The sequence below is a fragment of the Cricetulus griseus genome, chromosome X (assembly GCF_003668045.3).
Source record: "Cricetulus griseus strain 17A/GY chromosome X, alternate assembly CriGri-PICRH-1.0, whole genome shotgun sequence".
Taxonomy (NCBI): domain Eukaryota; kingdom Metazoa; phylum Chordata; class Mammalia; order Rodentia; family Cricetidae; genus Cricetulus; species Cricetulus griseus.
This window is the reverse complement of record NC_048604.1, coordinates 117,700,925-117,725,535: the sequence shown is the minus strand read 5'-3', so window position 1 is coordinate 117,725,535 and position 24,611 is coordinate 117,700,925. Positions and strand designations below refer to the sequence as shown.

Sequence of the window (24,611 nt, the reverse complement as noted above, 5' to 3'; positions counted from 1 at the left end):
GGACAGCCAACAGCAGCCTGGCACAGATGTGTAGTTTCCTCTTCTGCCTGGAGTGGCTGACATTTCTCTGGTACTCTTGTGTATCCACACACATCTCCACATTGTTTTGATAAAGGCCAAAAATATACCTTCACTATCGTCATGGAAACTAGTCTCATGGATGTGGTTCCTAACTTTGTTTGGGGGGAAAAGTTTTGAAAACCTGCCCTCAGGGTTAACACAGATGTGGTAGGTGAAGGGAGTAGCCTGTAGACTTCTAGTCCACTTGGTCCAAGGCCATTCTGCTGAATTTCTGCCCTCCAGGACAGATCATAAGGGTTAGCTAGGCCAGAACTTGGCCTCTGTAGAAAAGGTCACGTGAGAGAAGTGTGCTTAATTTCTGGCTTGCCCACCTCTGGGACATATGTGTTATTCATGTCCCCACACATGAAAGGCTTGTCTTTGCTTTGTTCTGCCAGGGTAATATTGAATCACCATTTGGGAGCAACTTTCACTATAGGTCATGGCAGGGAGGGTTAGGAGAGTTCAAAAAAATAAATGAGATTAGTAGAAACTGGTCTGGTCTGGGGAGATAGATGAAAGATATATTCAGCAAGAAATGTTTTCATGAAATTGGTGTGTCCTTTTAAATAGGAAAATTCCTGTGAATGATGGTGATGCTTCAAAAGCCAGGCTGGAACTGAGGGAGGAGAATCCCTTGAATCACAACGTGGTAAGAGATGAATGGCTTCTTTTGATAGAATGGCTGAATATCAGCTATCTGTAATCGACTATGCATTAATTTATGTACAATTATGGTGTGTGTGTGTGTGTGTGTGTGTGTGTGTGTGTGTGTGTGTGTGTGTGTGATGTACATTCAGTGTGGCAAGGGGGAGAGCATCAGGGCCTGACTATGTATTGCTTTTAATATGCTCTGCCCCCACTGGTCTTTATCTGTTATTTGTGCTGGGGGGGGTGGCTTCCATAAACTATGTGCCCCATTAGTGGTGGATAACTTCCCAGCCTTCAAGTAGTTCCTAAGGCTTTACTTTTGCCAATAAAATACAAAACACTGGGCTGTCCTTTTAGACACCAGGGACAGGAAGTCAAAAGATGCAACCACCCTTTGACCCCTGGCCCCTTTATTGATTTAGAAATGAGATAAGCTAAAGTTCCCTATACCCGTTGTCCCATGGAAAATTATTTCTTGTCCTGTTAAATGATCCCTTTCTGTCTCCAGGAAAATGAATACCCCCACCCCCAATCCAACCCAAGAGGCTCCACGGGATTCGTATAAGTCCCTTACCCTATAAGAGTAGAACAGACAATGTTGTATTTGGTCTTGTCTGTGCTGCAGCGAAGACTTGAGCAAAATAATATACTGGCTTCTAGTCTGAGTGGATCTTTCAGTAGTTGAACAGAAATGAAAAATTAGGCTTCGGAGGGATTTGAATGGTGGGGGTGCTGCTCTGGACACAGTGAAGCTGTCTTTAATCTTTTCTGTGTTGTGGGTGATGTCATGTGACCTAGTGGGTGGCCTTTCTTTGGGACCAGGGCTGCTACTGTGACAGGTGTCCCAAGTAACATGTGTTGTTCTTTTACAAAGGTGGATACCAGTGGAGCCCATAGGATTGATGGTCTGGCAGCACTGAGCATGGACCGTACAGGCCTCATCCGGGAAGGGCTTCGGGTCCCTGGAAACATCGTCTATTCTGGCTTGTGTGGACTGGGCTCAGAAAAGGGTCGAGAGGCTGCCTCAAGCTCTCTCGGTGGCCTTGGGTTTTCTTCAGAAAGAAATCCAGAGATGCAATTCAAACCGAATACTCCTGAGACAGTGGAGGCTTCTGCTGTTTCTGGAAAAGCCCCAAATGGCTTCAGTGCTATATACAAAACACCGCCTGGAATACAAAAAAGTGCTGTAGCCACAGCAGAAAGCTTGGGTTTGGACAGGCCTGCCAGCGACAAACAGAGCCCTCTCAACATCAACGGTGCTAGTTACCTGCGGCTGCCCTGGGTCAACCCTTACATGGAGGGGGCCACTCCAGCCATCTATCCTTTCCTCGACTCGCCAAATAAGTATTCACTGAACATGTACAAGGCCTTGCTACCTCAGCAGTCCTACGGCTTGACCCAGCCACTGTATTCTCCTGTCTGCACCAGTGGGGAACGCTTCCTCTACCTGCCACCCCCGCACTATGTTAACCCCCACATCCCCTCCTCCTTGGCTTCGCCCATGAGACTTTCCACACCTTCAGCCTCTCCAGCCATCCCACCTCTTGTCCATTGCTCAGACAAAAGTCTCCCATGGAAGATGGGTGTTAGCCCTGGGAACCCTGTTGATTCTCATAACTATCCCCACATCCAAAACAGTAAGCAGCCCAGGGTGCCCTCTGCCAAGGCAGTTAACAGTGGCCTGCCAGGTGACACAGCTCTCCTGCTGCCCCCTTCACCTCGGCCCTCACCCCGTGTGCACCTCCCTGCTCAGCCCGCTGCAGAGACCTATTCCGAGTTCCACAAGCATTACCCTAGGATCTCCACATCCCCTTCAGTCACGCTGACAAAGCCATACATGACAGTCAGCAGCGAGTTCCCCACAGCCAGACTGTCCAATGGCAAGTACCCCAAGGCCCCAGATGGTGATTGTACCCAGTCCATGCCTGGGCATACCCGGAAGACAACGGTTCAAGACAGAAAAGATGGGGGCTCACCACCTCTGTTGGAAAAGCAGACTGTTACCAAAGACGTCACAGATAAACCACTAGACTTATCTTCTAAAGTGGTGGATGGAGATGCTTCCAAAGCTGACCACGTGAAAAAGATGGCTCCCACAGTCCTGGTTCACAGTCGGGCTGCAAGTGGATTAGTGCTCTCCGGAAGTGAGATTCCAAAAGAAACGTTATCTCCTTCAGGAAATGGCTGTGCTATCTATAGATCAGAAATCATCAGCACTGCTCCCTCATCCTGGGTGGTGCCAGGGCCAAGTCCTAATGAAGAGAACAATGGCAAGAGCATGTCACTGAAAAACAAGGCTTTGGAGTGGGCAATACCACAACAGAGGAGTTCCTCATGTCCTCGCATGGGTGGCACAGAAGCTGTGATCACCAATGTTTCAGGGTCGGTGTCCAGCTCAGGACGCCCAGCCTCTGCATCACCAGCCCCCAATGCCAATGCTAATGCAGATGGTACCAAGACCAACAGGAGCACTGTGGATACCACGCCATCAGTCATTCAGCACGTGGGCCAGCCCCCAACCACGCCTGCCAAGCACAGTGGCAGCACCAGCAGCAAGGGAGCCAAAGCCAGCAACCCAGAACCGAGTTTCAAAGCAAGTGAGAATGGCCTCCCGCCAACCTCAATATTTCTATCTCCAAATGAAGCATTCAGGTCCCCACCAATTCCCTACCCTAGGAGTTACCTCCCTTACCCAGCACCAGAAGGCATCGCTCTAAGTCCCCTCTCTCTACATGGCAAAGGACCTGTGTACCCTCACCCAGTTTTGTTACCCAATGGCAGTCTATTTCCTGGGCACCTTGCCCCTAAGCCTGGCCTGCCCTATGGGCTGCATACAAGCCGGCCAGAGTTTGTGGCCTACCAAGATGCCCTGGGTTTGGGCATGGTACATCCCATGTTGATCCCACACACACCCATGGAGATCACAAAAGAGGAGAAGCCAGAGAGACGGTCCCGCTCCCATGAGAGAACCCGTTATGAGGACCCAACACTCCGCAATCGATTTTCTGAGATGTTGGAAGCTAACAGCACCAAACTACACCCAGAAGTCCCCACTGACAAGAACCTGAAGCCAAACCCTAGCTGGAATCAAGGGAAAACTGGGGTCAAAAGTGACAAGCTAGTCTACGTAGACCTTCTCCGAGAAGAAGCAGATTCTAAAGCTGATGCAGGGGTATCCAAACCAGGCATTGTAGCTGAGAACGTGGGCCAGAACACAGAGCCCACCAAGCCCACAGCTGACCCTGTGATCCAGCAACACCGTGACTTCATCTCCCTCAGAGAGGAGCTGGGTCGCATCAATGACTTCCATGAATCTTATGCTTTCAAACAGGCCCCAAGCCAGCCAGTGTTCAGCTTAGGCAAGGACAGTGTTGCAGCCGGAACCAACAAAGAGAACCTGGGGGTGCCGGTGGCAACTCCATTCTTGGAGACAACTCTGGGCAGCGAGGCCCCTGCTGTGACTTTTGGGAAAACCCAAGAGGATCCCAAACCATTTTGTGTGGGCAGCGCCCCACCGAGCATGGATGTCACCCCCACCTATACCAAAGATGGAACTGATGAGGCAGAATCCAATGATGGCAAAGTTCTGAAACCGAAGCCATCCAAGCTGGCAAAGAGAATTGCTAATTCGGCAGGTTATGTGGGCGACCGATTCAAGTGTGTCACTACCGAACTGTACGCAGATTCCAGTCAGCTCAGCCGAGAGCAGCGGGCATTGCAGGTGAGCCCCCCCACCCGAATGTCACTAACTTTATCAGTTGTCAGTTTTGTAATGTGCAAAGGGGACTTGGGGGGAACGTGGTAGGACAGAGCACCAGGCAGATTTGGTTAATGACACTTAGGATAATTGGAATGTATGAAATGTGTTCAGTACGGGGACAGCAGTACAGTGGTAGCTTTTAGAAGGTTGATGTGTCTGGATACTTTATTCTGTAGATTATGTGAGAACTCTACTGGAATGCTGATAACAAGTTGTAATTATTATGAAAGATGTCTAAAGACTACATGACGTTTACCTAGCAATTGCTTTGATGTCTCTGCCTGTAAGATAACAAATATATCTAGAAGCATTGCTTAGAATACCTTACTTGATACTTGGTGGAGATGTGTAGCAGTCGCATGTCTGTGGGAATCGTGCATTTTTTTTCACCAAAAAGAAAGAAAAAATTCGCTTAAAGGGATAGAGTATGTATTTAATTTGCTAGTGAATTATGATAGATGTTGTATAGGAATTTCCTTAAGATATTTTACTTTTAATTAAAAGATGAATAAAGCCAAATTGTTTTGCAATGTTAAGAAAAAAATTGGTTTATGCTGATAAAAATGGATGAAGTTATCTAAATGATCCATTGAGTGCCCATTTTAATTACATAGATGGAAGGATTACAAGAGGACAGTATTTTATGTCTACCCGCTGCTTACTGTGAGGTCAGTTCTTCAAATTTTTATTACTAGAATCTTCCATAAACCTTTTGAGTTAAATTTCATTTCCAAATACACAAAGGGAAGTTTGTGGGCCATGGTCGTCTTTATTCATTGTATATTTTGTTTCTTTTCTGTTGTGCTTTTCTTTTGTTTTCTTTGCGTTGTTGTTTGGTTTTGTTTTATTTATAACCTTCAAAAAAGAATGTCTGTCTCTATGCAATCGTGTATGTATGCTATACATACGCATTGCGTCTATATCTCTATACACATGACTATGGATAAAGAATGTGTGACTACTCACATATAGACACTCCTAAATTTTATCTGTTAAACTTTAAAATATCTGAGTTGCATCTCAAATTGTGGTTGGCTTTGGGCAAGCTTTTCTTTTTAAAACACTTTCTTTTATAGTATAAGGTACATGAAATAGCCTTTATGGTAAGATGTTGTTTTTTTTTTTTCCCATCTTCGTTCTCTTTCTAGCGTGCAATGATGCGCTTCTCAGAGTTGGAGATGAAAGAGAGAGAAGGTGGCCACCCAGCAACCAAAGACTCCGAGGTGTGCAAATTCGGCCCAGCCGACTGGGAAAGATTGAAAGGAAGTCAGGACAAAAAGCCAAAGTCAGTCACTCTGGAAGAGACCATTGCTGACCAGAACGACAGTGAGAGATGTAAGTAACCCGAGCAGCTGGCTTGTAGTACCATGTCCATGATAACAGGGCCACCCTTGCTTCCAAAGCCTGGGATGGTGAGAGGAAAAGTGATTTGTGAATAATAGCCCAAGGTCCAGTTGGGGATTGCTCTGAGAAAGGGGTTGCTTTGGCCATCAGTGCAGTGATGTCTGCTTGTAACGGCAGGGAATTTGGTGATTCTGGGATTCTTTTTCATTTATTTGTTTGTTTGTTTGTTTGTTTGTTTATTTATTTGGTTTTTAGGGACAGGGTTTCTCTGTGTAGCTTTGGAGCCTATCCTGGCACTCTCTCTGGAGACCAGGCTGTCCTTGAACTCACAGAGATCCGCCTCCCTCTGCCTCCCGAGTACTGGAATTAAAGGCTTGTGCTGGGATTCTTGTATGGGACATCATCTCTGTTTTCAAAGAAACACCAGGCTTGAAGTCAGTGACAGCCCAATACAATGTAGCAGAAGGGAGTGGGTGGTGAGGGTCAGTTCTTTCTGTAGCAACTGAAATGAGAGGAGCCCTGCCCTTCTCCCACACGAAAGTCTAATGTGGAATAGAAAGTACTCAGGTTTATTCCACCTGGGTTTTGTTGAGATGAAGGTTGGCCAAGGCACCAGAAAGATAATAACTGGTATTTGTTGCGTTTGTTCAGGTTTGTTGGCAATTACCAATAGACCCCAAGTGTGGTTTATGTGAAAGGTCTCTGCCCTTCAGACAGATGGTGGCTTATGCTCTGGAGGTAAAATGTGGGGAAAAGTATATAAGTGCCTTTCTGAGGGCACGTCAGTCTTCACAGTGGGTCCCCTGTTGGACTGAACCTTGGAGGATTGTGAAGGTGTTTGCAACACTTGGTGAAGGTCTTTGGTTTCCTCAAATGTACATGCCTAAGCTTTGAGTCCTGCTCTGTCCCAATTGGGATATCTGGATGGACATGGAGGACAGGTCTAGCACACTCAGTACAATTCCTCAGTGCCTGAGGAATCTGAGGGTTTCTGGTCCAGGAAACATGTGCTTTTGGCTATCTAGGACACCATCTTTCCTCCACTACAGTTCATGCTTAAGGTCCAGCAAATGCTCTGGCCAGGCTATAGCAACAGGCAGACAAAGGTTTGCTGTGAGTTAGTCCTAAAGAAGAATCGTTTCGGGCTGGAGAGATGGCTCAGTGGTTAAGAACACTGGCTGCTCTTCCAGAGAACCCGAGTTCAATTCCCAGAACCCACATGGCAACTCATAGCTGTCTGTAACTCCAGTTCCAGAAGATCTGGCATCCTCACACAGATATATATGCAGGCAAAACATCAATGCACATAAAATAAAAATAAAGAACGAAAGAAAAAGAAAAATCATTTCTGTGACAAGCAAGTGATGCCCTTTCCCAGGGGAGTCTTGATGTGCGCATGTATGAGGATCCCTACACTCCCATCACACATGTGTAGTAGGCAGTAAAGGGTCTGGGCTAATCTTGGGTGAAGTAGCAAAGAACCTTCCTCTACTCTGGTGCTCAGAGGGAATACAAAGTGATCCCATCACCAGCACCTTGTGAGTGCTCAGGTCTTTGCAAAGCCTGTAAGAACTGAGAAGTAGACAAGGTGCTTCTAGAGGGGACGAGCTACCCACAAGTGGGAGTCCCCTTTGTTCTGAGTGAACACTGAGAGACACTGGGAGAAGGGGGGGAGGTGGGAACTGGGACAGCTTCCAGCCTTTGGTCCTTTCTTTAGTTTGCAAGTAACATAGCCCGGCACAGAGTGGCCACTGCCCTCAGATAAACATCTGAAGCCACCCACCTACCTGCCTGGGAGGTCTACCTCCTTCCCAGTTTGTTTTTATTTGCTTTTTTTTTCCTCTGCTGACAGTAGAGACAAGAAACTGGAGTAGCTTGAGAGGCCCCTCCAAGACAGTAGACTATTTTGGAGCACTAGGACAGGGCTCCTGACACTTGTAAGAGCCAGAAATTGCCACCAAGTGCTCTGCAGGTGATGTGCAAGAGGCTTGTTTTTCAAGAAGGAAGTATGTTACTATCCACACACTTGTCTGGGGACTTGATGTTTGTGGCTGACTGGCAGGGACACCCTTAAAGAACCTTACCTCATTGTGGGAGGACAGGGACTCCTAGATTTCTTCAGCTGTGAATTACTGAGCCATCTTGGCCATCACAGCTCAGGTGGGCTTAGGCTGTGTTCCTCATGGATCCCTTTACTTCTCATAGATGTCACAGACAAGAGCCAAGCTGTTTGCATATGAGAGTAAAGGTGGGGATTTGGATTAGTGGGCACAGGATTCTAAACTCTACCTACTCCCACAGTTTTTGGTTAGTTGGTTCTTTTGGGGTTTATTTTTGGTAGGAGTGTGATACATGAATCTTACCACATAACCCATGCTGATCTTATTCCTCCCGCCTCACCCTCTCAGATGCTGGGATTATAGGCATGTGCTGCCAGTCTCTTCTCCCTTTCCCTTCTGAGTCAGCCTCTCTGCTCCCATCTCCCTGAGATGGTGGGTGCATCTGTTTGGAAGGGGCCTTGGTCAGAATTTGAATTTGCCCTCTTTGGTATGGTGGCTGAATTCAGCTATTGTAGAAGTTGGTCAAATGAGTGAAGCACTTCCCTGCACACCTGACATTCGTGGGTAGGAAGTACCAGTGACGTTTTGGAGATGGAGAAGGACAAGGAAGCGTTAGCCTGGTCTTTTCCGAATATAAGCTACTGTCTCTTTGGTGACATGGACCTAGGACCTGCTAAGTGGTAGCCTGGACAGAAACTGGAGGAAGCCTGAGTCAAGGTACTTTGTGGGAACTTGTCACTTGGGGAATTTCTCCCCCAGGACAGCAGCAGCATGCTTTATGAACTACTTTGAATTTGGAGGAGAGATGCCTTGGCATCAGTCACCTGGTCTTCTCTGTTGTGGGTGACAGCTAGCTACCTGCAGAGAGGACTGACATCGAGGCCAACTCTCAGAAGTCTTAAACTCTCCCATCTTGTTTAGGGCTCACTGGGCATGGCTGCCACAGTGATGAAGTTGCTTTGTTGCCATGGTGATTTGCAAATGTTGCCATGGTGATGCTTCTATGAGGTATAGTATGGCAGCACAGTCATGATAAATTATGGGATATATGTGCTGCAAGTCACATGACCATGCTATAGGGAGCAAGTGTCAAACACAGCCACACCCTCATCTGCCCACATGGCATGGCCAAGGGACTAGTACAAGCAGTATGTAGAGCCTGGTGGCTAAGGCTTCTGTTGCTTGTTCTCATCGGCCCATCACCTTTGCTCTAAGGGTTGGACTGGCCCCGTTTGAGGAGGTCCAAGTCAAAGTGTATTGGAATGACAAGGAGCTTCCAATGGCTGATGTCAGTTAGGGGTGAATTTGCTTCAGAATTGTTGTTAGCTCCTGGAAGAGCACCCTGGTGCAGATCTTTGGGGCATCTCTGAAGGGAATGGGAAATCGTTGCCCTAAGAGGCTTGATGACTAAGAAGAGGGTTGCACCCAGTTTGTAAAGATTTGGAGAATGGCAGGGAAAACAGATGCTGATGGTGTGTGGACTAGTGTCAATTCCAGATTCATCAGTGAGAGTTCTTGATGACAATTTGGAATGGAGAGAGAACAATAGGCACTGCTTTGGAGTTTTCTCAGGAAAGGCAGAAGGGGACATGCCATACAGTGAGTCACAGGCGCCCCCCCCCCCCCGGGAGGCTAAGGAATACAGTGGCCAGATGGATAAGGAATGGTGGGGAGTTGAAGGAGCCAGTGAGCAATGTGTTCTCCATTCTTCCCTGTCAATGAGTAGTGGATGGTAATGGAGTGAGTGGTAGGGACACCTTTCCTGTGTGCAAGTTTGCCTGGATGGGGAAATCCCAGAAGAAAAAGAACTAGCAAAAGCCTGCTTTTGTAAGGATGCTCCTATTGAGAGAGCAACAGACAGGTCACCCTTGGCTGATTCCAGCCCATAAAATAGTCTTTTGGGTGGTTTTACAGTGCAGTTTGGGCAAAGGGTCACATGATTTTAGATAAGCCTCATTTCACTGTTAGGAGTAGTTGTCAGTGAGGCCATAAATGAAAACTTCAGTGGAAAACCTCCCCATGAAAGATAGCTTAGACAACAGTACAGGTGCCTACATGAGACCCAGAGTTCAGCTATAAGACTAGGAAGTGAATGTAAAACACTCATTGTAGAGAGAGACTTAAGAGATTGATTGGAGGGAGGGGGCAATGCTAGAAAGGGCTAAAATGAGGCAGTACAATCTGGGTTAGGCCCCACACTGAATGCACTGTCTGGTAGTGAGTGGCTGCATGGCCAGTTGTGACATTACCTTTGTTTCATATCACCTACAAAAGGAAGAGATAAAAAAAATGTATACTTTAAAATACTGGGGTAAATTCAAGCTGGTTTGAGGATCTTAGCATCCTGCATAAGTAATTTCTCTGGCCCTTCCCTTTGCCCTGAGCAGCCTGAGTTGGTGAAGCCTACCCCTGGAGGAAGAGGCAGCTGGTCATAATGTTTCCACTTTATAGCCTAGCATGGCCAAGTTGTAAAGTGGTACTGTTAGTGCCAGAGCAGTTAAGAGGGTCACAGTGGCTAGCACAAGTGAGACCCTGCCAAGCTGAGTGCAGTGGTCTATGGCAGTGTGCATGTCTTCTCTAACTGCTGTCAATCCTTATGGCAGGACATTGCCATTACCAAATGCTTGCTTTGACTGTGTCCTTGAGTTCGATGTACTGAGGACTGCAAGGGGCCTGGCTGCTGGCTGTTGTCTATAAGGTGTACCATCATGAAGAGGAGGAGCAGTTGGAGACATGGGGCCATTCCTTAGCTCAGATTGGATCCAGCCTTCCATACCCCAAGGTGCTGCTCACCCTGCAGCTGACAGCCACTCAATGCTAGATTGCCCTTGAGAGGAGCTGATGAGGCATGAGCAGAGCTGCTGGGAAGTAAGGGTGGAATTGGAAATGGATGGAGCTCAGCCTATGAAGCGCATGCTTATTGCATCTACAAAATGACTTGTGTAGCGATACCAAAGCCCCAGACCCACACCCCCAGGAACATGTGGGATCATTTTAGTGGTCCATGGGTGACTGCCTAACCTTATGGTGGTTGTTACATAGTGGTTTTTTTGTTTGTTTGTTTGTTTTTGTTTTGAGGATCTTGTGTGTGCGTACACGCATGTCACAGTGCATATGTGGAGGTCAGAGGACAATCCTCCTTCCACCATATAGGTCCCAGGGATGGAATTCAGTTCCTCAGCTGGGCACCAGGTGAACTGTTTCACTGGTTCCCATAGTGTTTATGTTTTGTTGTGTATTAGAAAAACTGCTGCACCAGAGTCATTTGTGGGTCACGTCTAAGCTAGAACAACACTAGGAAATGGTGCTGGTCTGTGGTGATTCAGGGAAAAGTTGGGTGCCTACTGTTCCTCCTGTCTGGTCTGTTACAGAGAACAGAAGCAGCCCTAGGGGGCTGGAGCCAGCAGTTTTGCTAATGTTTGCCTGGCTACAAAAGACACAGCAAACTGTGAAGGGGTGAAGTCTTGTCTATAGATGTTTGCATGAGAGAAAGAGTGCAGGTTAGGTGACCTGAGTCCCCGTGGGGATCCCCTATTTTGGACATTAAATGAGAGCAGCTCCTTGATTTAGTGATAGGGATTTCTGTGGGCAGCCATCAGATTGAGCCCTTTGAAGTTGTCTCTGAAGTCCATGTGCTAAGGAATCCTTGCCTTTGGCTATGCCAGTCCCCTCCTCCCAGCAGCCCTGGGTCTGCAGGGTTCTCTGCCCCCTCTTGCCCATCAAGGTCCTAAGTGTCTTTCAACACTCCCATCTGTGTTCATTTTTCACTGTCTTCTGTCTGTCTGTTCAAGTAAACATAGATGTTGCCCCTTGGGTACATGACATTTTGGGGATATGTAGTCTTTTACTACAACCCTCTGCCCCTCCATATTTCCTAATAATGACTTGAACAAATGCTTCCCTGGAGTTTTTTTTTTTTTTTTAAGCTTAACCAGACTGGATTGAGAGGGGGTACCTCAGACCCCAATTCCAAAAAAGTTAGAAAGACAAGGGACCTGCCTTAATTTCTGCTGCCTCATTCTGGCATACCCCTTCCTCTGGAAGTTCTGTTTATATTGGCCCCATGCTTCTGATGGGTGGGGATCACCTTGGCCATTGCAGTCCTTCCTATATCCTGTCTCCTTGCGAGGACCTGGACCTCCATTTCTGTGTTGTCTCTCCTCACACAGGCGAGTATAGTACTGGAAACAAACACGATCCCTTTGAAGCCCCAGAGGACAAAGATCTTCCTGCAGAAAAGTATTTCTTGGAGCCGCCACCACCGCCGCCGCCTGTGATTGAGCCACCCACTGACCAGGGGGTGGTGGACATGCCACACAGCCCCACCCTCCGGCTAGACAAGAAACGAAAAGTGTCAGATGACAGCACCCACACTGAGACCACTGTGGAAGAGTTACCAGAGGACCCTCTGAAAGCCAAGCGGAGACGAATCTCCAAAGGTGAGCTCGGCCAGCTTCCACTGCCTGCTTGGGAGGCCTGTGCATGCAGCCGCAGAGGGCCCACTTGAGGTGTGCTTGTGTGGGGACACAGTGGGGTTATTGCTGCACCTGTCCCATCTTCCCTCATAGACAGCAGGCGGGTGTTAGGTGCAGCCTTGCCATTCCCACGCTGCTTCTGAAGCCCTGGGGAGGTGGCACCCACCTTCCCTCCCTCCAAACCCAGAGGCGGTCAAAGAAAAATACCTGCCCCGCTGAAGCAGAGACAGCGACCACACCCCTCCCCTCCCCCACCCCATTGGTGCTATGTAAGACAGTTTGTTCCCTCCCCAGGGGGCTTTTTGATTAATTTGTAGTTATTTCTCCATTAGATGACTGGCCTGAGAGGGAAATGACAAACAGTTCCTCTAACCACTTAGAAGACCCACATTATAGTGAGCTGACCAACCTGAAGGTGTGCATTGAATTAACAGGGCTCCATCCTAAAAAGCAACGCCACTTGCTGCACCTTAGAGAACGGTGGGAGCAGCAGGTGTCGGCAGCAGAGAACAAACCTGGCCGCCAAAGCAGAAAGGAAGTGACCCAGGCTGTTCAGCCTGAGGTCACCTCCCAGGGGAATAACATCACTGAAGAGAAGCCTGGCAGGAAAAAGGCAGAGGCCAAAGGCAACAGAGGCTGGTCTGAAGAGTCCCTCAAATCCAGTGACAATGAACAAGGTATGCAGAGGCCACCTCTCGACTCCCCCCTCTGCTCTCAGAGGTCATGCATTCCATGGGAAAGGGCCTTTGGGGTGCTGGGGGACTTGAGCCATCTGAGTTGACTCTGACTAGGTTTTGTGGTAGGCGGTGCACTTTTGTGATACCTTTGCACACCCATTTCCTGTATTCTCTCCACTTCCTTCCTATTTCCCAGTCTATGGCTGGGCAGGAAGGGAAGGCTGGGTGGCCCCACAACCTTGCCAACACTGTCCCTCCAGGCTCAAGCTGGATTCTGAGCCCAGTGGGTTGGGGAGAGTAGGAAGAACCAGTTTCTGTTCTCTTGTCCTGGCCCTTTGAAGAAAGTTACCACTTGGCATTTTGAGGGTTAACCTATTTGCCATTTGAATGTGGGATAATTAAAATATTAATGCTTTGAAAACATAATTGGTATATCTTTAAAAACTGAAGCCGCTCCAGTGATCAGTGCTAACAATGGGCTTTTCTTTCTGCATCGGCTACAACTGTGTAACGCCTGCTTCTTCTCCCCCTCCCCCGCCCGTCACCGCCCCCTCCGTATTTAGGCTTGCCTGTGTTCTCCGGCTCTCCGCCCATGAAGAGCCTTTCATCCACCAATGCAAGTGGCAAAAAGCAGACTCAGCCAAGCTGCACGCCAGCCTCGAGGCTGCCTGCCAAACAGCAGAAAATTAAAGAAAGCCAGAAGACAGATGTGCTGTGCACAGAGGAAGAAGAGGATTGCCAGGCTGCCTCCCCGCTGCAGAAATACACCGACAACAGCGAGAAGCCATCCGGGAAGAGACTGTGCAAAACCAAGCACTTGATACCTCAGGAGTCCAGGAGGGGCTTGCCAATCACTGGAGACTACTATGTGGAGAGCACTGACAGCAAGGTATCTTCTGCCCCGCTCCCCCTTTGTGCCTGCTTCTCATGGACTCAGCTCCCATTTTCTGGGACTTCCCCCCCCCCCATCACTCCTGTTGTAGAGGGGCATGTGTTCTGGATGGTCATGAAGTTTCAAACTAGTAAGAGTGAAACCCCATCCCCAACCCTTCTTTGACAGCCCCCTTCCTTCCTAAGAAAGAAAAAAAAGTGTCTCTCTCTCTGAATTTGCCACTCTGGGAAGAGGACAGGGAGAAGCAATGGGTGTGTTTAAATGGCCACAGCCTTAGCTGTATGCACCTCTTTCTCTTGTGGCAGATGACTGTGCGGAGATTCAGAAAACGACCTGAGCCCAGTACAGACTACGAATTGTCACCAGCCAAGCAAGATCCAAAGCCCTTTGACCGTTTGCAACAATTGCTGCCGGCCTCCCAGGCCACACAGCTGCCACGCTCAAGTTCTCCTCAAGAGACCACCCAGTCTCGCCCCATGCCGCCAGAAGCTCGGAGACTTATTGTCAACAAGAATGCTGGCGAGACCCTCCTGCAGCGGGCTGCCCGGCTAGGCTATGAGGTGAGTGTACTTGTGGGCACTCTAAATCTGAAACATCCAGTAGCTGCTGCTCTAGACTGGGGGCAGTAGCTTCATGGAGGGACTTGGAGAGCAGAGCCCAGCCCCCTCCACATCAGGAGGTATTCCAAGGCCCAGCAGGATGTTTGTATTAGCCCCACTCTGGCGGCTGTCTCTTTGGCTATGTCTGTTGGGGGGGGTAAAGAAATAAAGGCCTCAGATGTTCAGTTCCTGTTCAGGCAGGTAGGCTATGACCAGGCTTTTGCTCACTTGTCTGATAGAAAGTCTGACATAGCCCGGGACTTGGCAACTGGGGGGACTTCAATGATTTCTTTTGGTTTGTGATTCACAAGGATGTAGAGGCGTGATTAGCTCTATTTAGGGTGGCTTATGCTATTGCCTGTAAAAAGGTAGTCTTAGCGGGTAGGAAGTGACTGTGGGAAGGGTTAGCCTGGACCCACGGAGGTGGGGAAGGCAGCACTGACTTGAATGACGAATGAGAGAGGGAATGGTGGCCTGAGGGCTCTGCCCCAAACTCACTGCTGGCAGCTGCACCTGTGTCCTCAGTGTTGCCCCAACTGAACACTCCACTTTGTGCTCTTAAGCCTGTGTGATCCAGAAGACCCTTTCATCATCTTTGGGCTGATAACTGCTGTTAGGTGCACTTTCTGTTGAAGAAAGCCCTAGAGGGACTGAAGAACTTGAAAAGATAAGTCCATCCTGTGCAGTGACTGCAAAGCCGGGCCGTGTCCCATCAGCCCAGACTCTCCAAGGGTTCACACTGGGAGCCCTTCTGCAGTTCAGAACCTCCTGGAGCTAACTGGCTCCTTTTACCCGCATGTGCACCCCACACACACTTGCCAGTTGAAATTGTGATGCAATAACCCACAGGGCAAAAGGCGCTCTTTTTTTTTTTTTTTTTTTTTTTTTTTAATGTTGACATCAGCGCTCTGGGAGTTGGATGGTGAAAATAAAAAGCAGCTCAGCAAGTGTGGAGGTGTGAAGGAAAGCGGTGGCAGCATCCATACTGGACCACAGCAGGCTAGGGCCAGCAGGATTTAGCCAGGACCCCTGCATTCTCACCTTCATTATGATAGCATTGTATTTCCTGTAACCATAACCTGTATTCCACACACACCCCAGAGTGACCTAGATCCCATCCTGGAAATTGTGGCTTTGTGGGTGGGAACTTGAGGCAAGAGTGGTTCTTGGGTGCACTCGTGTTTCTGGTTGTATGTGCCATTGTTGGCACCAACACATCTCTGGGTTATCTCAGAAATAACTAGATGGAATGATTGGTAATTAGCTCAGTTACTGTGGATTAAGTAGCAGTGGCCACAGGTTGTTTTCTCACAAGCAGAGCACACAATACCGAGAAGGACAAGGGTGAGGCTGTGTGCTCTGCATCCACTCCTTCCATGGGGCTTCACCAGTGCTGTGCTTAGGCTCACCAGGGGAGACAGTGAGGGAATGAGGATTTCCCCAAGGGCAGCAGTCTGCTTTACTCATAGAGAAACAAGGCTTCTATCCTAGCCTTTGATCTTAGCACCATTTCCTTTGCAAAGAGAGAACCCTTTCGAGGCTCAAGAGACCCTCATGGCTTCTCTAAGGAACAATTTTTATACAGCCAGTAGGTCTAAAGCCTAGACTAAGGAACACTTTTTAGGCTCTGTTCCTTTGTCCCAGGGAATATTTATCGAACTTCTCCCCCAACATATAGGCACATGTAATTTTTAATATGTAAATCTCAGTGCCCAGTGTTTTAGCTGTTAATCTAGCTTTCCTGGATTTCTTTTGGAAGAATTTAAGATGTCTGATAAGGCCATTCAGATGTGCCGATTTCAAGCAGTCCCCATAAGGGACTGCTTGAACACACAGCTATGGGAGAGTTTCCCAGGAGTGAACTTTGACACTGTTGCTTCCTGTTTGGCTAAAGATGCCTGTGTGCAATAAAAAAGCTTTCCCTGTCACCCGAGCCTCATTCTCTTTCAGCTAATGTGGATCTAGGGGTTTACAGCACCCCATCTCTTCAGCTTTGTCTTAACTAGACCACTGATCAGAGAGGCACACTCATGTTGCTTGTCTCCTGCTAAGGAGGCTTCTTTTTCTTCAGCTAAAATGTCAGTATGCAACCACATGCTTGTGCATTTAGTGGTAATGGTTAAATTTTCTATGAATTAAATAAATCATGTTTTTAAAAAAGTTAATGAGGCATTTAATTAATTAACAATGTCGGGTTTATGGCCTTTATGGTTACATTTTGCGGTTAATGGCATTCGGCTTATGGCCTTTTAACAGAATTGTCCAACAAAAACAGTTTGATTTTGTTTGGGAATGGGTGGGCTGTCCTTCAAACACACCCATTTCTGATGCAGAAAATAACTGAGAAATGTGTTGGGCAGGCACATATCTTCACTATTTATTCTCTCTGTTGGGGACAGCAGTTGGCATCTGTAAAGAAGCTATCACTCTCCCAGCTAGGAGAGTGGTGTTGGCATGTTTGAGCCCAGCAGAGGGTCAGACGGATGCTGATCACTACTGTATCAGAGCTTTTCATTGGACCTTTTGACTCTCCCCCTGAAGACCTGGGAATCTTAATCCCTCTGGACCACAGTCACCCCAAGTGTTAGATGAGAACACTCCCCACTTTCCTGCTGTTTCCTAGACACGCCCCAGATGAACAGATCTCAGGCCAAGTGACAGCAGTGCCACTGCACGAGAATAAGCCATGGCAAATGCCTCACCTAGTGTGTGGTCACTGCTGCCTTGCCTGCCATCCTCCAGGAAAAGAGAGAATCGACTTAGCCTCGTGCTCTGACTTCTGTCATTTCTAGGTTCCCTCAATTCAGCCCTGTAGTGATGAAGGTTTCTAGGTGAGGGCCATAATTGTCAGAACAAATAAACCCTGGGTTGAGAGGACACCAGGCAGGCTGCCGGGATCCACATAAATTGATCTTAGCACAGCAGTCAGTGGTGCTCAGGGCCGATCCCAGAGTCACGTGACAAGGTTTCTTCCTGGCTGGGGCACACAACTCATTAGATTGCAGCCGTCCACTCGAGTCTGGCTAGTAAGGGCCTGCTAAAAGAGCAGCGGCTGCATGCGGTATCCTGGATACCGGTGCTCAGGGCAGGTGGCCTGGGAGCTCAAAGGATTGTAGGCTTTCTGGCAGGTTAGGACCTGAAGGAAGAAATGCCTTGCCAAGCATGCCTTCTCCCTTCTTCCCCTTGTTTTAGAAGGGAGCTGCTGTGGTGACCTGAAGCAACAGGGCACAGATGGTCAGATTTGCCAGCATGCAGCTTTAGGCTCACAGGGAGGCGCACCCAAGTGAGTCTTTACCTTTGACTGAACTGTCCTAGAAAGGGCATGAGAGTTTTCATGCCTCAGGTCTATGAGTGGCCAGAAGGCCCCTTATTTTCTGTCTAACAGATGAGTTCCCCCAGTGTCACGAAGGGAGGCCCAATGTGAAATTTCCCCTTCACTCATAGGCAGATTAGGCTACCCCACATTGCTTTCCCCCATTCTTAGAAGTCAGTAACGATCTGCTTGGCATAACTTGGGAAGATAGTGTAACCTGTTTCCTGGTAACAGATACTGTTCAATGTGTTTGAAAACTTGCTTAATCATGGTAATAAGACATTGAATAAATTACTGCTGTGCTTACTGGGAGTGGTTCGTATTAATATTTTAACATGATAAAGAAGTGAGATTAATAGTAATTCGGATGCAAAGTGTTGACACTGAGTGCCTTCTGCAGGGGCAGGGGCAGGCTTGTTCTATTTTGTTCTAGGATGGAATCTACCCGATTCCTGTCATTGACTTAAGTAAATAAGAGTGTAGTGCATTGATTCTGTCTCTAGTAGAGTAAAAAGTGAGGAAAGGTGGGTTTATTTGAGGCCGTGGTGGTGAGAATGAAGCCCATGCCAAGCAAAGGCTCCACCACTGAGCTACTTTTTATGTCTCTTTCCCAACTGTCTCTTTGTTTGCAGTGTTTGGTTGGTTGGTGGTATTTTGAGACAGGGTTTCTCTTTGTAACAGTCCTGGCTGACTGGCCTAGAGCTTAACAGAGATGTGCCTGCCTCTGCCTCTACAACTCATATGCCACCACCCCCAAGCTTGTTTGTTTTTAAGAGGGGATTTGGCTTTGTATCTCAGGCTTGCCATCAAGGCTGGTCTCAAACTTAAGTCATCCTCCTGCCTTAGTCCCTTGAGTGCTGGAATTACAGGTGCATGCCACCTCACTTGGCTTTGTGTGATTTCTTGGTGAGGTCTAAGGTCTCTGGCAAGAGCCCCGCCTCTCATCCAGAGCCCAGGCTGCCCAGACTCTGCCTCCTGTCTTCACACAGGGCTGCCATCTGCCTGACCTGCTCTGGGTTCGGGGTGTCATGAAGCTCTTCCATTTGCTTCACATTTGCTTCCTTTTATCTAAACTTGGCTGTTGACTATCTATAATGACTCTGTAGAATATAAATGCCACTGTACAGATGAATGTGCCCTTGATTTTGTTTGTTGAGACAGGATCTCACCCCATATCCTAGGCTAATCTCAAACTCGTGTCAATTCTCTGGCCTCAGCCTTCTGAGTGTTGGGAATAACAGTTGTGAGCCACCATGCCTGGCTTCGAATGAGCCCTTTTGGGGTCTCTGCAGCTGAGTTTCTGCATGTTCCCCCAGCACTGAGACAAGTGTTTGGTAGCACATTGCTTGCAGGCCCACAAACATCCTATGGAGGCTTTGAAAAAGGAAAAGCACCATTCGCTTGGAGCTGCCTAACCCTGGGCCACACAGAGTCCTTCACACTGTTGTGGGCCCTTCAGTAAACATCTAGGCACCACCCAAACCACAGTGGGTTCTCAGGCCTCAGTGTGTAGTCTTAGAACTATGAAGAAGTCTTTCTTGTGAGGCGACTGTATGGTGATCGGATGGTGTTTCCCATTCCCTCCCCACAGGAAGTGGTCTTATACTGCCTGGAGAACAAGATCTGTGATGTGAACCATCGTGACAACGCAGGTTACTGTGCACTGCATGAAGCTTGTGCCAGGGGATGGCTCAACATCGTCCGCCACCTCCTTGAATATGGCGCCGATGTTAACTGCAGTGCCCAGGATGGAACCAGGTTAGTGGTGTATCTTGTTCTCCCTGCGCCCTGGTAAGCAGACAGTAGCTCCCAGGGAATGCAGAAACCCCAGGGAGAGAAGTGGAGAGTAAATTGTACCTGTGCTGATTTCCAGTCTAGAACTGAGCTGAACAGATTTTTCTGCAGGGGTAGACAAAAACATCCCAGTCTTGACCAGTTCTCCCACAGACCAAAGCCTCCAAGAAGGCCCTGGTCCTCGAGAGGAGTCAGGGAGGGGGTGGTGCTGCCTTATAGAACCCTGAGCTGGAATACTCCTAGGGACAGACTGAAGGCCATCTGTCCCTACTTCCAGGACTTGCTTCTGGGGGAGGGGTGCTTCTTTGAGCAAATTCTGCTAATAGCAGAGGTCGCTGGGTTTTTATTTGTGTGTTTTGTTTTTTTATAGTGATTGCCTTTTGCACTGTGGGATTTTTGACCCCTCTGTAAATTACCTTTACATGGTCTGTCTCTACCTCATTTCACTGAAGACATTTTCAACATAGATTTGAACTCTTCCTTATGCCTAAGGGTAAATTAGATATAACTTAAGATCTGGCCCTGACACAGTCCCTTCACTGGCCCTTATTCCATTTTCCATGCTTCTAAATCAGACAACTTGGGAGGCAAGCATGCTGTGCACAAGCTTAATGCCACTGTGTGTCTCTTTCCAGGCCTCTGCATGATGCTGTGGAGAATGACCACTTAGAAATTGTCCGATTGCTTCTTTCCTATGGTGCTGACCCCACTTTGGCTACATACTCAGGTAGAACCATCATGAAAATGACCCACAGTGAACTTATGGAGAAGTTTTTAACAGGTATGATGGAGTTGGGTGAATGATCTTATATAAAAGTTCAATTCACTTGTGCTTGATGGTATTAATGTACAGTCTTAGGTAATCTGAGAAAATGAGGATAGAGGGTTGTATGTGTAAGGCCAGCCTGACTGCCGTATCAAGACGTATTCTGGGGAAGAAAAAAAAATGTGTTAGATTGGGCCTGTGTGTGGGTGGGTGTGTCTAGTAATTAAACACTTAGCAGCACGTGTGAAGCCCTGGCCTTCACCAGAGGGATAGGTAGAAAGGAAGAGATAGAAACTTCATATTTTAGATTTAGGTGTGACTAGGCAGAAAGCAAAGATTTTTAAAGTTTTGGTGGGATTTTTGTTGTTGTTCTTTGGTTTGGTTTGTGGTTTTTTTGAGACAGGGTTTCTCTATGTAACAGAGCTCTGGATGTCCTTGAGCTCACAGAGATCCACCTGCCTCTGCCTCCTGCGTGCTGGGATTACAGTCATGGCCCACCACCCCCTGCCTTTGTTTGCATTTTTTAGTCAGCTGCATCTTCTACAGATCCACTTTTCACCTAAGTATGGCCCATAGGTTTACACAGCAAGTCAGTGTGAAATTGCCCAAGCTCCCAGGCATGCAGTTTTGTGTCATAGTGTTTGGTCTTAGGATAAACCCATCTTTTAAGCCCCTGGTGTTATATGATCCTGAAAACAGAAGCACAGAGGGTTTTGTGACTGTCAGACACTTGTGCTTCAGTTCCTTATCAGACACTTGGTGCCAGAGAATTCCTTCAGCTGGCTCATGATCCACCCATGCCACCTTGAGTTGTACTTGTTGGATGAGTTGCCCGGTGGACTGGAGATAAGATGTAGTAACACAATTCTTCCTTGGTTTTACAAGACTGCAAAGCTTCTTTGCTGTCATTTTACTAAGCCAAGATGGCCTGTCCTTCAGCAAGTCAGGTTAAATAGTCAGGCACCTCAGAGGACCTCTGAAATTTGAGAGGTGACTTGCTAGGCACACTCACTGGATCAGCATTTCCTTTTGTTCTTGTCAGACAGGGTTTTGTTTTATGTGGGGACTGGATCCCTTTGTGTTTAGAATCCTCTTGCCTCAGCCTCACGAGTTCTGAGAGTATAGTTGTGTGATATCATACTTAACTTGCCAGTATATTTTATCTTCTGTCACCCCTTTTCTCTGCAGACTATTTAAACGACCTACAGGGTCGCACTGAGGATGACTCCAGTGGTGGTTGGGAGTTCTATGGCAGCTGTGTGTGTGGTAAGCATCACTGTTCATGGTCCAGTGGAGAGTGAGTGAGTGACTTAGAATGTTTCTGCCTGCTCTGGGTGAGGGAGGTGGCAGATGGGCACCGGAAGAAGGATTTGGTTGCTTGGGATCTGGTAGTCAGATGATATTCTAGCCAACTGATGCCTCTTTCTCCTTTGCCTTACATTAGAACCAGATGATGAAAGTGGATATGATGTTTTGGCTAACCCCCCAGGACCAGAAGACCAAGATGAGGAGGAGGATTCCTACAGTGATATGTTTGAGTTTGAGTTTTCTGAACACTCCCTCTTGCCGTGTTATAACATCCAAGTGTCCGTCGCTCAGGGGTGAGCATGGCTATCTGTGGGACAAACTGTCCAAACTGCTTCTAAGGCACTTTGTCCCTTTAGGCAGATGAAGATAGATGAGTGGTGGGTGACTTCTTAGCTGTCCTCAGACCTTGGATAATGGTCCAGATCAGCTTGATTATTTATGCCCAGTGGAGCTGGGGCTTAACCATAGCATGGTATAGACTGCCCTCATGAGAAGCTGTATGTATATTCAAGTCATTCTTGGGGCCAATGGGCTTTGAAGCCAGCAACTGAAATTCCTATGAAAAGCCACCATCTTGGATTCTGTAGCAGTCAACAGTTAAGAAATGAGTCTTCCCCTAGCAGCTGCCACCCCATCCCCCAATAAGTCGCCCTAGGGGCTCCCCTAGGCACTTGAGATATAATTGGACTATAGTGATAAACTACCTCCTCACCTAAGAATAGGACAATTATCTAGGACACTTGGAGTCCTTAATGTGTCATCAAATTTGGTTAGATCCCATGTTTTCCCTATGGGTGTGTCACTGCACCTTAATAATCAGTCCTTTGGGGTGTACATGTCAAGAAACTGCTACACTGTGTGTTAACAAAGGTGTTTAATGAGTAATGTCCTCCTCAGCTCTGAAGCTATAAACACGTATGCCATTACAAACAGTGACAGGTTCTAAAGACTATTAAGCATCCCTTCTCAAAGGTGTCACTACTCTGATAACTGAAGGATGGAGATAGAATTGGGAAAGGGGAGAGGAGATAGCCTTCTGTGTTTAGTAATCTGTTGGTGAGGGTCCTCAGAGAGGTCAAAGAGGTGGGAATACTGGCCTGCTTTCCATTGAACCAGAAATCTAACCCCCATCTCTTTCTATTTTATAGGCCACGAAACTGGCTTCTGCTCTCAGATGTGCTCAAGAGGTTGAAAATGTCCTCCCGGATATTCCGCTGCAATTATCCCAATTTGGAAATTGTCACCATTGCAGAAGCAGAGTTTTACCGACAGGTCTCTGCAAGTCTCCTGTTCTCCTGCCCCAAAGACCTGGAAGCCTTCAACTCTGAAAGCAAGGAGCTGTTGGATCTGGTGGAATTCACCAATGAGCTCCAGACTCTACTGGGCTCCACTGTGGAGTGGCTCCACCCTAGTGACACGGGGGGCCCTGAGGACTACTGGTGAGCCCCCTGCCCTGCCCTGCCCTGCCCTGCCCTGCCCTGCCCTGCCCTGCCTTGCCCTGCCCACCCACTGTGTACAGTGTGTCATAGTGTTAATCCTTGTGCATATGTGTCATAATATGACGATTTCTGTAAAGAAAGGACACTATTACATATGAAAATATCTCTTCTTTATATAAGAGAAGTTACTCCAGTCAGAAGAACTTAGAAGCCTGTGTTTTCTTTCTAAACTTTAAGTCAGTTTTTATGAAGCTGTTCAAATGTCTTTATTTTTCAGTGCACACATGCTTTGAGAGATGTATGTTTGTTTTTACTTGGAACATTTTTCTTTTCTAAGGAATAAAAAAGCAAAACAAAAAAAGAAAAAGGAGCCCCATACTTTAACGTAATTTCATACAAAGCTCTGGTGACAGGCCATGACTGTCATCGTGTGGTTGGTTTGGGGGAGTGGATTGGGTGAAGGCACTTGGTGGCAATGTACTTTTATGTTTTGTTTACAGAGTACCTGCTCATGCCAGGTAAATGCTATTGGATGTAATCCAGTAGTATGTAATATAAATTCAAACTATATCCACACACAACAACTAATTGTATGAAACTTTTGTATCCTAATTTAAAAGCTGTGAAATTACTTTTCACACATCAAACCGGATTGTTTATATGTTTAAACATTTTATGCTCTTATTTAAAGAAGACTTTGAGCTATTTTTTTCTGTACCCTGTAAAATATTGAAAACTAACATAATATGTTGAGGTTGCTTGAAAATGTACATAAAACTAAAATTTTCTGAATTGTGTGTTTATGTTTGAAATCTGTGTTTTAACTTTGTAAGTAAATTCTCTGCCTTTGTATTTATATTTTACAAAAATTTTCTTAAAAGGCAATAAACCTGTCGAGGAAAGGAGCAAATTAAAGTACTTTGCATCCTTCATATTCCTAAAGTGTTACCATTGTCACTGGTTTCCTTTAAATGTTGATGATGGATTCCCTATGGGCAACTTGCAAACAATTTCTTTTCCATAAACCAAAGTAGACTACAGAGTTCAGTGGAACTGTGCTGAAAATATGATCTATCATCCCATTCTGAGAGCTGATTCTTAGATAGCTCTCTGATCCCTTTTTGATGTACTGAGGATCAAACCCAGGGCCTCACACATGCTAAGCAACTAACTATTACCACCATTGAGCCACACCCCCACTTCTTTTTTTTAAGACAGTGCTCTTATTTTCAACCAGAGCTGAAATTCAATCTTCCTGCCTCAACCCTCCCGAGTAGCTGGGGTTATAGGCATGAACCAGCATATCCAGTCCTCAGGTTTTCTGTTCCCTTTCTCCTTGACTACCAGACTTGCATTGCTTTTGACCTTTATCTACTGCAATCCCATACCATTGCCAGCCCTTAGTCCTTTAGGAGAGCTTTTCCCTGAAATACTATATTGTCACTTCTCTTCCTCTAGGCCTCTTTTTGTTCT

At 47.1% G+C, this 24,611-nt stretch overlaps 1 protein-coding gene across 9 annotated transcripts in view; it reads left to right on the top strand.

The window, feature by feature from the left end:
- Positions 1-24,053, top strand: part of Bcor (BCL6 corepressor) — a 52,758-nt gene extending 28,705 nt beyond the window's left edge. For 6 of the 9 annotated variants that reach the window (XM_027433152.2, XM_027433150.2, XM_027433148.2 and 3 more), the window contains 13 exons: positions 634-712; positions 1,586-4,432; positions 5,086-5,139; positions 5,620-5,806; positions 12,045-12,314; positions 12,683-13,027; positions 13,591-13,916; positions 14,225-14,479; positions 19,423-19,589; positions 20,261-20,406; positions 21,580-21,657; positions 21,836-21,992; positions 22,848-24,053. In XM_027433152.2, the coding sequence (XP_027288953.1) occupies positions 634-712; positions 1,586-4,432; positions 5,086-5,139; positions 5,620-5,806; positions 12,045-12,314; positions 12,683-13,027; positions 13,591-13,916; positions 14,225-14,479; positions 19,423-19,589; positions 20,261-20,406; positions 21,580-21,657; positions 21,836-21,992; positions 22,848-23,142 (5,206 nt within the window). In that variant the 3' untranslated portion in view covers positions 23,143-24,053. The remainder of the gene's footprint in view (positions 1-633; positions 713-1,585; positions 4,433-5,085; positions 5,140-5,619; positions 5,807-12,044; positions 12,315-12,682; positions 13,028-13,590; positions 13,917-14,224; positions 14,480-19,422; positions 19,590-20,260; positions 20,407-21,579; positions 21,658-21,835; positions 21,993-22,847) is intronic. The other 3 variants (XM_027433155.2, XM_027433154.2, XM_027433156.2) reach the window with 3 other exon arrangements.
- The last annotated feature ends 558 nt before the right edge of the window (positions 24,054-24,611 follow it).